The sequence below is a fragment of the Aspergillus thermomutatus genome (genome assembly GCF_002237265.1).
Source record: "Aspergillus thermomutatus strain HMR AF 39 chromosome Unknown NODE_294, whole genome shotgun sequence".
NCBI classification, from domain to species: Eukaryota; Fungi; Ascomycota; class Eurotiomycetes; order Eurotiales; family Aspergillaceae; genus Aspergillus; species Aspergillus thermomutatus.
The window spans coordinates 18,254-33,226 of record NW_020798344.1 but is presented as its reverse complement, the minus strand read 5'-3'; the positions used below and the strand labels follow the sequence as shown (position 1 = coordinate 33,226).

The following is a 14,973-nucleotide window of genomic DNA, read 5'->3' as shown; positions in this document are numbered from 1 at the left end:
CAAGAATTCTAGCATGGAGAAGGGAGGAAAAGAGAAGTAGGGACGGTGCGAGACATTGTGGGAGATAGGTTCGCTAACAGGTGACGGATCACGTGACGGGTCGAGATCAAGATCTGGACTGTCACATCTAAGGCTAAAAAGAATATTTTCTAGTAGAAATAACTATTTCTTAATATTAGATCTAACCTAGAGTATAAAATATCTATCTTATATAATAATAAGTAAATAGTAGGCATACTTTATAATTAAGAACCTATAATTTATATAAAGCTATAGCATATTAATATATACTAGTATTAGCTTTACTAGGAGGTCTAGATAGGCTATATCTCTATTAAATAGATAGAAATAGCCTAGATACCTATTAATAGCCTTATAAAGGTGCTTCTATATAATAAGTACTAAGAATTCTATAAGATAGTTAGCCTAGTTAGCTAATTAGGAGCTATAAACTAGGAGCTATAACCTCCTTTTATACCTAAGATTTAATATAATTACCTAATTAGGCACTATAAATAGCCTTAATACTATTAGATTTATATAGCTTTGCCTATCAGCTCAGCTAGGGGGGTGTATTAATATAACTTATTATTTATCTATTTTAGATAATTTACTTATTCTTCCCTTCTTACTTATTCTTTCTATATTAATTTAATCTTCCCTTTATAGCATTAGATCTTGCTACTCTAGAAGGATCTAACCTCTTACCCCTAATATTAGTATATACAGATATCATTAGATAGCCCCTATTCCAGTAGTATAAAAGGCATATTAGATAGCCTGTAGTTAGACAGAATCAGACCTTCATTACTTTTTACTTTATATGCAAAATACTAGTGATTTCTGAACTTATGACAGTAAAGCAGTTTCCAACAATATGCCATTTGATATTTATGGAGGTAGTGGCAGTAGGTAATACATGCGGTGAACAGTAAAAAAAGTGATGTGTCCTTTTTGTACAAATAGTCCGCCATAACTAAGCTACTCGCGCTGAGCAGTAAGCATCAGGAGGGGCTGGATCTAATTTCAGCCAGAGCTGCAGCTCTGGTTCTTGTCAGTTGTCACTAGCAAAAAGACATTCATCCACTAGGATATCATTGCACTTGAACAGTATAATCCTGTAATAGTCTTTAAACAACGCCATATAATTAGAACTTGCTTCATATCTCACACATACGACCATAGGGTGTGGAAAACAGGGCTTCCCGTCCGCTCAGCCGTACTTAAGCCACACGCCGGCCGGTTAGTAGTTGGGTGGGTGACCACCAGCGAATCCCCGCTGTTGTATGTTTTTGTTTCTCTCTTTTTAGATTCGTTGGGTTTAGCGCCCTCGCTGCCCCGTTCTTTATTCCTGTACCTGAACCAGTTTTGAGGCCCTGTTGCGTGTCCTGAAGTGCTGACGTGTATGAGCGAATATTCCCATCACCCCGCAACAATTCGACCTGCAATTTTTCTGCCCGCAGTACTCCGTTACTCCGTATCTTGAGCCCCTATACTAAGAAGCGGTGTGACTCAGGGCCGCTGCATACATATGCAACGTGACGAGAACTGGTCACCACTAGCACTCGGTTAGTGACTAGGAGCTCAAGTTATTGTCCAGACCCAGAATGTTCTGATATATAAAGATCAGCTCAGTGGGCCGTTGACTGTTCACAGAGAATATTGGTGACTGTGGCGCAGTGAGATGTGCTGCAAAGTGTGGGGTATTGCAACCTGGGATCCCATGGAGATTTTCCCTCTTAAAACGAGGACTGTTCCAGTTACATAGGCCAGACTTTTGCTGGGCATATTGAATTTTCAAGATGGATCAAGCGGAATTTAGGGCTCGATGGGATTACGCCAAAGAGCTTAACATCCGATTTCTTGGCCCCGCCCCATCCAGTCAATGGCCTGATGCCCACCGCAGGCTATTCGAAGATATTCAGAAGCTCGGGAATCAGAAATATTCGAGCTTTAGTGAGACTGTCTCTGTTGACTCGATAGACAAGCCCTGGCGACGTCAAACGAAGCAGAGGGCAGCGCGCCTAGTCCAGCAAAGTCAGATATCCAGGGAGGATAGGAAGAATGAGGCCGGGTGGAGATTCTCGATTGAACCGGAGGTTCTCCATAGATTTACGGTTGAAGTAACCTGGTAAGCTATGGCGGGACAAATTTTAAGGGACACCTTACGACCGTGTCTGACATACGTCTGAGTCATTTAGTCCCAGATGTCGTAGCAGGCTCTGGAAATCGGAGATCGAAGCCGCGGTGCAGTCCTCACAGCCATTTGCTCAGTCCTTGGAGGCTAGGCGTAGGCGCCGTGAGCCATGCCGGTGTGTTGACCAGTGGAGTTACAACAGGTAGGTCGAACTACGCATTTCAGTTGATGTTGAGAATGTATGGATGGCAGGGAGCTGCAATTAGCTAAGCTAAACTCAGTGGATACGAGAACGGGGTGAACATGTTGTTCTCAGACCGCGCTCAAGCAACCATTAAACATGACCCACCTCTACCTATTGAAGGCCGAAGAAGAGGCCAAGTATCAGAAGAACCAGACAGAATATACGGGCTGCGAGACACAGGTAGCTTGAAGAAGGTATTGGACTCCATAAACAAGCATACGGCGTATGTTGGAAATGTCAAAACCCTCAGGGATACAATTGAAGTGAGCCCTTTTGATGACGAAGGTGAGCGATTGCTCTTTCCTTTCTTGATAATGGAAGCCAAATCTGGCAAGCACGGGGACATGGCAGCCGTGGAGATGCAAACAGCCTTTTGCATTCGGCGCCTGTTGAGACTACAACTTGAGTTACGGAAGGCTGGTGAGTGTGTTTGTGGCACGTTCGAGCCACTAGTCTGGTTTTTATCGTGGTCTGGGGAGCGGTGGAACGTGGCTGGTTGCTTTGTCAAAGACGCGTGCGGCTCCATTGAATGGGTAAGCTTCATTGAAGTCTCATCATGCCTTCCAGCTCTCTGATATCGAGATAGGTGACCGTGAGCTTGTGGAGTGGGGATTTAACGAGCGAGGATGGCTCGCTGCAGCTTCTTCTGATTATTGACTACATATTCGACTGGGCTCGTGACGTCTATCGGCAGTCTCTGCTGGCCCAGCTCAGCAGCCTGTCCACGGAATACATCCCGGATTCTGACCCTGATATATTGTCGACTATTGAGCGATGTTCCACAGTCTTGACTTCTCTTCCCAATGACTCCGTTGGCTTTCCATCTCAGACTGTACCACGGTCAGTTATTTCCAGCGGAGACTACTTGAATCTCTTTCATGCAGAAGGGGTTGTGAGAGACGCTTCCGTGATCGAGTCTAGATTCATGGCTCTGTACATAACGGAACACGACGTGGATCCATTCAGGCTTTCGTTTGCCTCTCAGGGAACATACCGGGAGACAATGATCGAAATGTCCTCTCTCCTGGAGGACTCGTGGCGCTGGGTGCCAGATACCCTTTATGGTATCGAGGAAGCTTGGACGAGGACTTCCAGATCCGCTGCTTCCAGCCACGCGCCAGATAGAAGCCCCTTCTTCTTTGTTAGGTTCACTTTCCGGATGTTTGTTGCATCAGACTGGCAGCCAGTACGCCAGCTTGTTTGTCTCGCCATCTCCAGCAGGGCAGTAGCGCAGCTTTGGGGAAACGAGAGGCTAGCCGTCTTCAACAGGGCCCCTCTATATACTAGCCGCGAGACGGAGAGATTTCTCAATTTCTTAAAAAGTTCATCGATAGTCGACACTCTGGCTGCCGCAATATCCATGCAGTGCCTTACCAACACTTCGCGTAAACGCGCAGGGCCCATTGCACCCTCGTGTTTTGGGTTCAAACGCGACGACTCAATTTCTGTTCTTAAGTTGGTGTCGTTGGTCATCGAATATCACACTATCGGACGACGTCTGTCGCCAGACTCCTATTTGCGCTACTCGCATATGCAAAGCAAACAAAGCCTATACACAGAAGGACCGAAAGTGTGGCCGCACCTGGAGCAATTATCTCTCCATTCTAATGGCACTGTACTAGTCGATTGCGAAGAAAAAGTGCCCGGAATTCCTCGCCGATGCCTTTACATCGTGGATGGCTCGTATGAAGCTGCCGATGCAGTACATTTGGTGGATCGAATGTCTTATGAGGGCGCCTATTATAGTGCCATTCCGCTGTGTCTTAGTCACGACCCAGCAGAATATTTGGCCTACATTAATCGTCCGATAGACCATTCCAGGTACTGGAAACTGAAAAGAAAAGGGAAAGTTTCCACCCCTGGATTTCAGCGCTGCAAGAGCTCATATCTACTGGGTCTATCCTCCACGGCTCGTCGTCCTTCCCAATACTGCTCTTATCATCTGACGAAGCCTCTAGCGACGACGATGACAATGAACCCACGCAAATTACAGTAGCGTGGAAAGAAGATAACTAATTATAACTTACTGTTCTGGTCAAATTTCGGTATTTGTAGTGTCGGACCTCTGGGTCAGTGTAGTTGTTATGTCGCGACTGTGAGGGGAAAAGTCACGCTGGCTATTATACAAATTCATACTAATCAAAAGCCAGTAAGAAAGGGGGCCCTGACAATGCTTGTCGGCATGTTCCGCTCAATTCGTACCAGGACTGAAAGCAGCGGCAATGCAAATTTGTGCTTCCCCTTGGACTTCTTGTCCTGGAGGGCAATGAATCGTTGCCTTGACATTGCGGCCATTCACTTCCAGTTTGATGCTGTAGTGGACTTCATAGTACACATCGCCTACCTCGTTAATTTTCTCCTTCAGCATGTTTCTCCTCCGAAGGACTTCAAGGGATGCCTCGACGACTCCCGCTTTGCGGTGGCCTGACAGCCAAAATTAGCGCCGAATTGGGACTCATGGGTTATGGCTTTTATGTTCAACTCACCACGATTCTTAGGGTGATCTATGCGGTAGTGCTGGAAGACCCGCTGGTCCGAAAAATAGATAGTCTCATAAGCGGCCATCTCCTGGCCTAGTTCAAATGCGCGATGCATACAAATTTCAGCCGACTCTCCCTGGGCGAGGACACGGTCCTATTCGAGCATTAGCGACGGGCTAAGTGTAGGGAACGTCAGAAGTATTGGGTCTCCCGCGCGATCTGGGTGCAAACATACCTTCCTAATAACCCAGTCCATGCAATCTTTTACATATCTCTTTCTATTTAGAGGATTATGAAACCATGGGGCAGCTAAATCACCCGGGAATCTCTCGTCGTATTGTTCACTGAGACAAACTCCGAGATTCAGCCTGAGCTTGCGGCGTGGGCCGTCCTCTTTATTTAGGGCACGAAGAACACCGCCCCGAGATACTGCCGTAGTCATGTCTCTTGAATAAATTATTAGCTTTGTGGCCAGGGGAAATGTTGACAGGATCTGGGATGGGTTACATGTCCTGATCCAGATGGATGACTTTAAGGTCGTCTGGCCCGAAAGTGTCGTTCAGGCAGCGCTTCAGGGCCGGCGAACCAGAAAACCCACCGAGGAGGAGAATGACCTACAGCTGTTAGCAACAACTAGACTAATTTCAACAGGGTGCGTCCAGGGACGTCGGACGGCAGTAGACAGCTTTACCTTGACCTTTTCGCCATTAAGTTGCTCCAGCTGTTCCACGATCAAATCCACGGTTCCTTCAAGGCTTCGCCTGTAGTAGTTATCCATTTGTTCTCTGTAACTCCGTCAGGAGGTGGATATCTGAGGACTTGCGGGTGTCTTACTTCGTGATGAAAAACATCCCATTCCCAAAATTCCTCGTCGGGTCCTCCCTTAGTCCGAAAACGCGAAGCTCTCTACTCTCTCTCTCCTCCCAGTCAGCCGGGTCGTAGATTCGTTTTAACTCGTGCTCGAAGGTACGAAATAGGTCTTCTTGAATGACTGCTTCTTTGGAATACCTGGGCTCCCTGCCCAGCTCAATGATGTGTGCCAGTCTTTCTCTAGTTTCTTCAATAAAAGCCTGGTTAATATAGCTTGAACCGCAGTCTTTCCCTGTTATTGTTGTTAATTTGTTGCCCAGTATAAGTATTGGAAGGGGGTATACCGGCTGGGGTGGCTATCTCATCGACTCTGAAGGGATCCTCCTGCCGCACCTTGTAGGTGATCGCATCCTAGAGAGACGTGAACCATCAGTCACCTACAGCTGGTGATAAAGCATAACATCTAGGTGATCTTACAACAGTACCACCTCCAGCATCACACACAACGAAGTTGGACCCTTTCTGCAGATTGTGAGTACCGTCAACGCAGACACAGCGAGAACATCCATACGTACTTCAATATGTTCGCGGATGTTTTCGTGGCGCAGTGCAAAGGTTACTGCAGCTTCAGGTTCATCAATGATAAATATAGAAAACTCCCTCCCTCTCATATCCGTCTTCTCCACTACGTCAAGCATAATTTCCTGCATTGTGAGATGCGCATACGTTGACCACTTGGATGGCACGCATAGCACTAGTTCGACCTCCCAAGTATCATTGAAGCCCTCATATTTCCCCAATTGGCCATGGGTATGCTTGAAGACTTTCATGAGATAGTCCCTAATGGCGTCCTTGGCAGTTCTACCTACCTTGCGGAGTGCCTTCCTCGGCTGTGACAGCCGGTCATTGTCCACGCCCTCCCCGTCATCATCCAGTAACAGTTTCGGAAGCTGAATGATACAGTTCATCGAATCTGCATCATCATTCTCTGATAGATTGCGTAGCGTATGTTGAACCTCATGGCCCCACAGAAATTTGCCATCACGATACCAGCTTTCGCTAGGCACAAATGGGCTCGCTGCGTTGACGAATCGACTGGCCTGCGGCCAGTTTGCTATGCATCGGATCCCTCTTGGATGGACGTCTATAGGAGGGTCATCTGGGTCGAAGGTGATATACGAAATTGAAGTTAGGGTCGTTCCATAATCGAGGCATAGTAGAAGTTTTTTCGCAGTAAGGGGATTTTGCCCGTATCGTGGACTGTGTCGCAGCTGGACGTCATCTTCGTCCGATACTCTGCTCGTGGAGGTGCTGGTCGAGGAATCCTTATGAGCAAGTTTGCGCCGTACGCGTCTTGGTGGATTCGATCGCTGGGCCATAGCAAACAAAAATTGATGCTGTATAATAATGAGCACACTCGGCGAAAAAAATCGGCACGAACTCACCACTAGAATTAGTGATTTATAGCGCTGGGCACGAGGCAGAGTGCAAGGCTGCAACCAGTAGGCAGCAACTGCCCCTGACTGAAATTTTTTGCAAATCTAACTGGGATTGGTGTACTCCTGCTGCAGGTCAGCAGGGGATCTCTTTCAAGCCTTGACTTAAATAGGCAGGCCGAAGGCCGCACTTCGGATTTGTACGCATCGGGGCGCCTTGATCCTCGTTGTCTCCGTCCCTGATGCCATCACCCCCTATATTTCTCCCTATTGATAATATGGGCTTTTTTTGCCTCACAATTTTTCGATTTTACTTGAGAAAGTAGTGCTTTTGCGACCATCGTTTGAATCAGGGGCAAAATGGGCAGCGATCAAGACATCCCCGGAACCAATTATTTCAAGGGTGTCGGCGGCAGCCGATTCTGCTATGTGCAAGAAGATCACAAACCAACGCACAATATCTCTCTAGAAATAACCGACGAACACATCATTGCCGGTGCGAAGCGGACAATAAAACCTCCAGCACGCTTCATACAAGGCGAGCGAGATATCCCACAATTAGATGCATGGAAGTTGAGGAAAAGACCCCGCAAGTCAGCTAATACGCAGGACGAAGAAAAGAAGGGAGAAACAGTATGTTGTCGCACGAATTGACCATTTCGTCGATGAGATTGCATAAAATATAGCAATGGCACTGACCATAAAACTCCTTGTCAGATCAGCGTTATGGTCCCGCCTCTCAACCTCAATTACGATTCCGGTGACTCGCCGTTGACCGAACTGGAGGACCTGTCGGACGAAATGGATGACTTCGTCTCTAATTCCCCGTCCAATGATGCTGATGTAGCCGCTGGAAAGTTCCCTGAGCACCCCAAGCTAATTAGCACGCATGACCCTGGTGGAAGCCAGCTCACGCAAGAGGACGGGTGTGATGGTTGTGCTAGATGCGCAGGGAAGATGATCAATCTCCGCAACCAGGCACAACAGGCGTTACTTTGCAGGAGCCATGAGACGGTCTCGTTGCGAAAAGAGAATGAGACTCTCCAGCGACAAAACAACCGTCTCAGGGCGGAACTAGCCAATCTCAGAGCATCCCAGGACGCTTCAACTGGCGATCCCACCAACACTAGATTCTCTGCGGATGAATTTTTTGACCAGAAGAATGAGATAAAGAGACTTCGCCGCCGCCTTTCAAGTGCCCTTGAGTTTGTTGAGCTTATCCGTCCCCCTCCATCGTGCAACGATGCTTTTGTCATGTCAACAGGATTTATATACAAGGAGATGGATACATTGAGTAACTATGTGGTCTATACAGCAAATTCGCTCTGCAAGATCCGACGCCATCACGTGAAGGATGAAACTATAAGCCAAGATCTGATTCTCCTCATCGAGCAAACCATAATCAGCAAAGACTTTTTATCTACAGACCCTGTGTCAGCCTTCCGCGCTCTTACTTTTGGCTTCATACAGAAGCGCGTGTTTCACGCCCCGGAGATATGGGGAGACCTGCACTTTGACGGTGTAATGCTCAGGCAGTACCAAAGCATTCTAGAACAAAGCAGTATGTGAGGCTCTAATTTCACCAACTTCGCGTTATAAACAATGACTTGGCTCACCATTATTTGATTTAACCTTAGTTTCACCTGAAACCCTAGAAAGATACCACCGCGCAGCCGTTTATCTTACCCTAACGAAGAATTCTGAATTTAAAGAAGTATTTGTTCCTGGTTACACTGAACAGATACAATTTGAGTTCTTCAATATGATGGCCCCTTTACTCCATTCAGAAGACATGGGCGCTCACCTCAAGCGCCATACGCGGATATTATTCCGTCATGCCATCACCCTACGTGCGAGCTGCTACCCTCACAACAGAACGCGCTATCAACTCGTGCAGTTCAAACCAGGCCATGTGTACGACCCGCAGACCATGCGGGCGGAAGATGAGGTTGGAGCAATCGTACCTGTTCCGGAGGACGGACGGCAGCGCCACATCAAGGTCTGCGTGCATGGGATAATGAAGGCCTATTCAGTGCGAGAGAATGCAGCTGGACTCGGTCTGATCAAAGAGCTCAGCCAGCCATTTCTTCTGGAAGGTGACACACAAGGTCACATTATAAGTGAAAAGGCGGCCGTTATTCTAGAATGATGGTTAATTATAATATAAAGGCTGTGTCACCGTCATTATGACCAGAAAGGTCTTAGTAAAACACGACTGGATCCCATCGAGGTGACCAGTCGCCATTGGTCACGGAATGTTGTCGGTGTGCTTCATTTCGTGGCCCCAACGGGAAATACAGAGTGACAAGAGAATGTCTACAGAACCAACAACTATAATGACAAGTAAAATGCCTAGTATACTGGCGCCGCGTTGTACATAGCAAATAGGGTGTAACGGGCTAGAGCCCGGCAGTAAAACCATGTGCCATGGCCTTATGTATTCCTTTGGCGAACGATGAAGGATGGATACCGCCTTCGGCAGAAAGGAATCATCTCGTTTCACCACCGAAACGGGACCGATTCTCTTCCTTTCTTCGAGATTGTTGTAAACCGCATGTTGGCCTAGTACAATTGAATCAACAGCCCTACACATCCGGCAAGTTATAATCCTGTCGTAGAATATGTGCAACCTTAAAGTCTCTACAAGAACCTATTAATAGTTAATAGTATTACTGTATCAGTGTTTGCTTATTTCTAAGTTGACCCTTCATATTTCTAGCCACAAATTCTAGAAACCTCTTGTAGGTTTGATTCGTTTGGATATCAGGAGGAGACACGGCTGTTGGATATAAAGAAAGTAATCTATAACCTGTTAGTATCCGATCTCCGTGTAGCTGTTATAGCTAACCTATTAAATATCCGAAGAGTTTGATTATACTTTGCTTCGGTGTGTGGGAGCACCGCTCGACTTATTTCACAGTTGTTATAGTCATCCAGATTAACTAGCTGATTAAAGGTTGACACGCCTTTTCCTGCTATATTATCCAAGTCTTGGTAGGCAGTAAATTTGTAGCTTAATAGCGTATGGCTTTGGTGAAAGAAGAAGAATTACGTAGACCTTAAAATCTTCATGCTTACAGGGGGTAAGGGGGTGGTGCTGCTTACTGGTCTTACTTGCGCAAATGTGACTTCCTTCTAGCTCGGGTGTATAGTATTCGAGTGGGCGAACACTGAAGCGCCCTGAAGGAAGACTGAATAGGGCGGCAAGCCGCCCACACAGTGCCTGGTGACCACCACCATACTTATGCTGTTATATGTTTTTGCTTCTGTCTTCTTTTTTCTCTTCATAAATCAAGCTAGCTGCCCTGCCACGGTGGCCAGCTTGTAGCTTTTTAATGTGAGGTCTAGCCTTGTGGAAGTTGTGGTTATGGCTAAGGGTGAGGCAGCCTAGCACTTAACCATGTGTAGTTGAAGAGACTGGGATCTGCGAATCACTTAATCTTTGTCTCTTCATAGTTGCCCCTCTGCACTTTCCTCCCCCTCAGCCTACTCACACATCAAATTCCTCTCTTATGAGCATGAATGCCCATAGTGCAACGCCACTTGTTCTACACAGACTTGCTCCCTGGCCCAAACATTACACCACAAGCCATAGTTGCCGTCATATGCAGTACCTGCTTTTTGACAAATGGAGTATGAGAAGCTCTGTGAAGGACAAAGGCCATGGCAGAAGAAACTTCGCGGCCCAATCTTGATGAAAACATGCTGAACTTCATTTTGCGAACCGTCTGTACAGATGATGAGGAACAGTCAGTCTGAAAGGATGCGCTTAGCAAAAAATCTAGACACATAGGGCCCTAATACTCCCTGCCATGTCAAACCTACAGACCATCTCATCACATATCCCAATGGGCCAAGTTGGTCCCAGAAATGCTGAGTCATATAGATAACGAAGCGGTGCAGCTCAGGACAGAAAGCTGCTCTCCCTGCTCAAACCATTATGCATCCTACGTAAACTCATTGTATCAGGCCTTCTTCCAAGATGGTCGTCCTTAGAATATACTGCAGCACAATGCATATCATTGCCTCGAGGGTCCTACCCCACTGACCCGTTGACTTCGTCTGTGCGGCACCCCGTGTGATCTCCATCGGAAGCTTGCTTGTCTTCATTTTCATGAAGCTAGATGTCATCTCCGTCCTCAGAGTTGGGCTCTAAGGTCAATCATGGATTGACAGTGTACTAAGGAACTAAATACTGCTTTTGCACGTCAGAACTACCAGACCCTCTCATATCCAATTGATTCTAATCAGATGTATCACATTCGATACATCAAGGAAAAGAAAAGGAATGCAATGGCTATATTGGGGAACTGTTGATTTGAGAACACTTGCCAATCTATTCCTAGTCATGGTTGCTGTGCAGTACGACAGTCTATTATTTCCTCCACACGTGTTGCTATGCCTGGGTAGGCTACTAAACTTGCTCGGATACTATTGATTTGGTTGACTACAGCATATCCAGTGGACCAGTACTTCTGTGATTGACCCATCTGGTAACCAGCCCTCCACAGAATTTGCTGTGGGTAGAAATAGATTAATGGATATGGTACTAACAACCCTGATTTCAATGAGACAGAAGCTAGCATATAGGACTTTTTCCTGTTAAGAGAAACTCTCCAGGACATAGACTACTCTAAGAAACAGAAAACTAACTTGACTGGTAGTTTCACAGGATATGATTCCAACCAACCAATCACTCCCCTTGGCTTTATATCTTAGAAATAGAGTACACTGGTATCCTCCGCAGCTCAGGTCATAAGGGTATATAATAAGTAAGACACTCCAAGTCAACAATAAGGCACTGCTCCAGGCTGGGATACTCGAAGATTAAGAGAGTTAAGGGGGAAGCCATGACCTATGCATTGAAGGTGCAATCTCTGGAAACAGCATGAGCTTTTAGAGCCTGGTTGATCCCTCCTGGGGATAAAATTAGTCTGGTAGTCTGTTTTTTTCTTTCCATAACTGCATGCTGATATGCTACAGTGTTATATTGGGAGTTTATGCTGCGTGGTGAAATAAAGACTATATTATGTGCTGGCGTCTTCTAACATAGTTGTGGCTTTTAGGCCAAAGCAACATATCTTAGCTCTACTAGTGGCAATAAAGCTACTTTAGGTACAATAATGAGGTACTTCTGGCTATTCTTTTCTAGACGTTGTAATCAGCTGTCCTTGTCACATTTTTCCTACGTGAAATAGTAGCATAGGCTCAGGATAATAGAGTTAAGCTAGAGTATGGTGATGATTACCTGGTATGGCCAGAGTCTGATAGAAGTTTAACAGTGAATGATTGTGTAAACCTAGGTGACTGCATGAATGACTAACATCATTATCTTGTTCAGTAACCATAATGGAACGCAGACACTAGAAATGTTAAACGATAAAAGCTGGCTGCCTAAGTGCTACGCCGACGAAGCCTCACCTCAATCCCTTCTTGACGGACAAAAAAGCTATTATGCGTCTTCCATTCCCCCTTAGGATCTGCCAATTCGATCTCATACCTCGAGACCAGTGTGGCCATCACCTTGTAAACCTCCATCATCCCCAGGTTCCGTCCAATACACACCCGGCTCCCAGCGCCAAAGGTCAGGTCAGCAGCATTCATCCGCTTGAGTCGCTCCTGGTACTCCTCCTCGGTCTCGCGGGTGGCGTCGCGAAGCCACCGCTCAGGCCGGAAGACTTCTGCGTCCTCACCCCAAACGGATGTGTTGCGGGCGAGGACGTAAGGATTCATGCCGACGATGCATCCGCCAGGGATATACTCCCCACCCGGAAGGGTAAGGCCTTGGTCAGGGACGTATCGCTCCAGACACATGGCGACACCGGGGTGCATACGCATAGCCTCACGGATGACCGCGTTGAGGTAAGGTAGATCCTGCGCAACCTTGAATGGCATGATTGCCGTGGATGATTCAGAATGGAGGGATGCAATCTCATCCTGCAGCCGTCTCCACACGGCGGGGTTCTTGAGCGCAAAGTACAGCGCCGCGTTGAGGCTGATGGCGGTGGTGTCCGCGCCGGCAATCATGTTGATCATGAGGTAGGAGATGATCTGGGCGTCGTCGACCACATCGGGGAACTTGGCCTTTGCTTCGATGAACTTATCTAGGAAGTCCGGCTTGCTTGGGTCGTGGTATGCTGTATCTTTGCCCTGGAGGCGGTCCACGAGGTGTTGGATGGAGATGTTGGTGATGTTTCCGAATGACGGGGGACCGATCCGGTAGACGGGATTCTTGTCGAGAAGGTGGTCGAGGATGGGCAGTTGACTAACCAAAGCAAAGTAGTCCATCGCCTTGTCGGAAATAGCGATGGTCTGGTCGAAATCACAGCCCTTCTCGAGGTAGCCGATTGGTTCACTGAAGGTCACTTTTCCTACCACGTCCCAGGTATCTGCAATCGAGGTAAGCAGGTGCACTCGTTTAGGCCAAGGGGTTTGCTAAGATGTTACTTACAGTAGAGCAGCCATTGGCCAATGTCACAGAGCTTCCCAGCTTTAGGCCCATCAACAAACTCCTCCTCCAGTCTCTGACACAGGTGGCTGATAGTCTCATCGATATGGGGCTCCAGCGGCAGCACGCCCGACATGGAGTAATGCTTTGCGATCGGCCGCTTCTGCTGCGCATGCACCTGCGGGTCACATTCGCTGAAGAGATTGTAGATGATCTTGCCGTCGTTCTTCGCACTACTGCCATGATAGAACTCGGTCTTGCGGTAGTCGCCCCGGGTGCTGTAGATGGTGCGGATCAACTCGGGTAGATCCAAGTCCACAACATTGGGTGCGATTCGAACAACGGGACCGTACTTTTTGTGCAGATCGGTGGTGACGAGGTGGACTTTCCCCTTCTGGACGTGGTAGATTCGCCAGAGATTGGTCCATCCTGTCACAAGTACCTTGATTAGGGTTGTTGCAAACTGGGCTGGGGGGTATACCTCACATACCGGCGAGAACTGGACCAGGGAAGCGCCGTAGAGGCGAGATGAGATACGTCACCAAGTACCAGGCGATGAGGGCAGCGCATAAAGCACCAAAAAATGGGTTGACAGGGCCCCCCAGTGCGGTGTCCAGCGCCACAGACAGAAATGCATTCATGATGGGTAACAATGGATTGTCTTTCGGGGGTATGAAACAGATACAAAGTCGACAGGGGCATCGGCCTGGGGTCTGCAGTATTTACGCATCTCCCAGGGCAATTTATCGCATGGAAGGCTTACGACAATGACTAATGGTCTGCAGATTCAGGATTCTCCCCCATTGGAAGCGGAGGTCTAGTTCCTAGATTAACGTCCGCTATCATCCACTAATGCACAGAGGAGAAAAGAATAGGTAACTTGAATCCGCACGGGCCATTTTCATGGTCAAAAGTACCACTGTGGCTTCTTGAAACTTCTTGAAAGATTCTCTTGATTGGTCCCAGTGGACAAGATGCCCGTATCTCGAGGACAGAATTGAGAGCTCTTCAGAGGCAACCAGGCCGCAAGTGCCCTGTGCGTCTTTTCAAACGTCCGGCAGGGGCCAGATGACACCTTGCAGTGCTAGTAGAAGCTGATGCAGAGTCTGGAGTAGTCTGCCGATGCGAAGCGCAGGTGTGATTGGAGGATTAAAAGTCCCATCTAAACGAGCCGGGACCTGTCACAAAAGAAAAGTCCCGGAAGATGTTTCCTGGTATCCTATGGACGGCTCCTATCCGGAGGCCGTTTTGATCTTTGGGAACAAATGATCACCGCACAAATTGAATGGGATATCTATCGAGTTGATGGATCATCGGGATCGCTCCGCAATGCGAAATATCAATTACTGATCTTGAGGAGGACTTCAGAATGACAGCTCACGGACGTTCTACCCTGAGTAGAAAGTACGAAACTGCAT

At 47.4% G+C, this 14,973-nt stretch overlaps 4 protein-coding genes across 4 annotated transcripts; 2 read left to right on the top strand and 2 right to left on the bottom strand.

Annotated features, from left to right (window-relative positions):
* Nucleotides 1–1,802: 1,802 nt before the first annotated feature.
* CDV56_103955 (uncharacterized protein) lies at nucleotides 1,803–4,377 on the top strand (the record flags this gene model as incomplete). Its single annotated transcript, XM_026757574.1, has 4 exons — nucleotides 1,803–2,131; nucleotides 2,202–2,339; nucleotides 2,419–2,914; nucleotides 2,968–4,377. 4 exons carry the CDS (start codon nucleotides 1,803–1,805, stop codon nucleotides 4,375–4,377), a joined length of 2,373 nt encoding a protein of 790 aa, XP_026610633.1.
* A 195-nt stretch (nucleotides 4,378–4,572) lies between these two features.
* CDV56_103684 (uncharacterized protein) lies at nucleotides 4,573–7,050 on the bottom strand (the record flags this gene model as incomplete). Its single annotated transcript, XM_026757303.1, has 9 exons — nucleotides 4,573–4,805; nucleotides 4,868–5,015; nucleotides 5,097–5,307; nucleotides 5,369–5,475; nucleotides 5,553–5,646; nucleotides 5,696–5,963; nucleotides 6,016–6,082; nucleotides 6,149–6,193; nucleotides 6,247–7,050. The coding sequence occupies 9 exons, from the start codon at nucleotides 7,048–7,050 to the stop codon at nucleotides 4,573–4,575; spliced, it is 1,977 nt and encodes a 658-aa protein (XP_026610632.1).
* Nucleotides 7,051–7,467: 417 nt separating this feature from the next.
* Nucleotides 7,468–9,256, top strand: CDV56_103450 (uncharacterized protein; the record flags this gene model as incomplete). Its single annotated transcript, XM_026757069.1, has 3 exons — nucleotides 7,468–7,740; nucleotides 7,825–8,668; nucleotides 8,745–9,256. 3 exons carry the CDS (start codon nucleotides 7,468–7,470, stop codon nucleotides 9,254–9,256), a joined length of 1,629 nt encoding a protein of 542 aa, XP_026610631.1.
* A 3,245-nt stretch (nucleotides 9,257–12,501) lies between these two features.
* Nucleotides 12,502–14,196, bottom strand: CDV56_102902 (cytochrome P450; the record flags this gene model as incomplete). Its single annotated transcript, XM_026756521.1, has 3 exons — nucleotides 12,502–13,496; nucleotides 13,559–13,984; nucleotides 14,046–14,196. 3 exons carry the CDS (start codon nucleotides 14,194–14,196, stop codon nucleotides 12,502–12,504), a joined length of 1,572 nt encoding a protein of 523 aa, XP_026610630.1.
* Nucleotides 14,197–14,973: the final 777 nt, after the last annotated feature.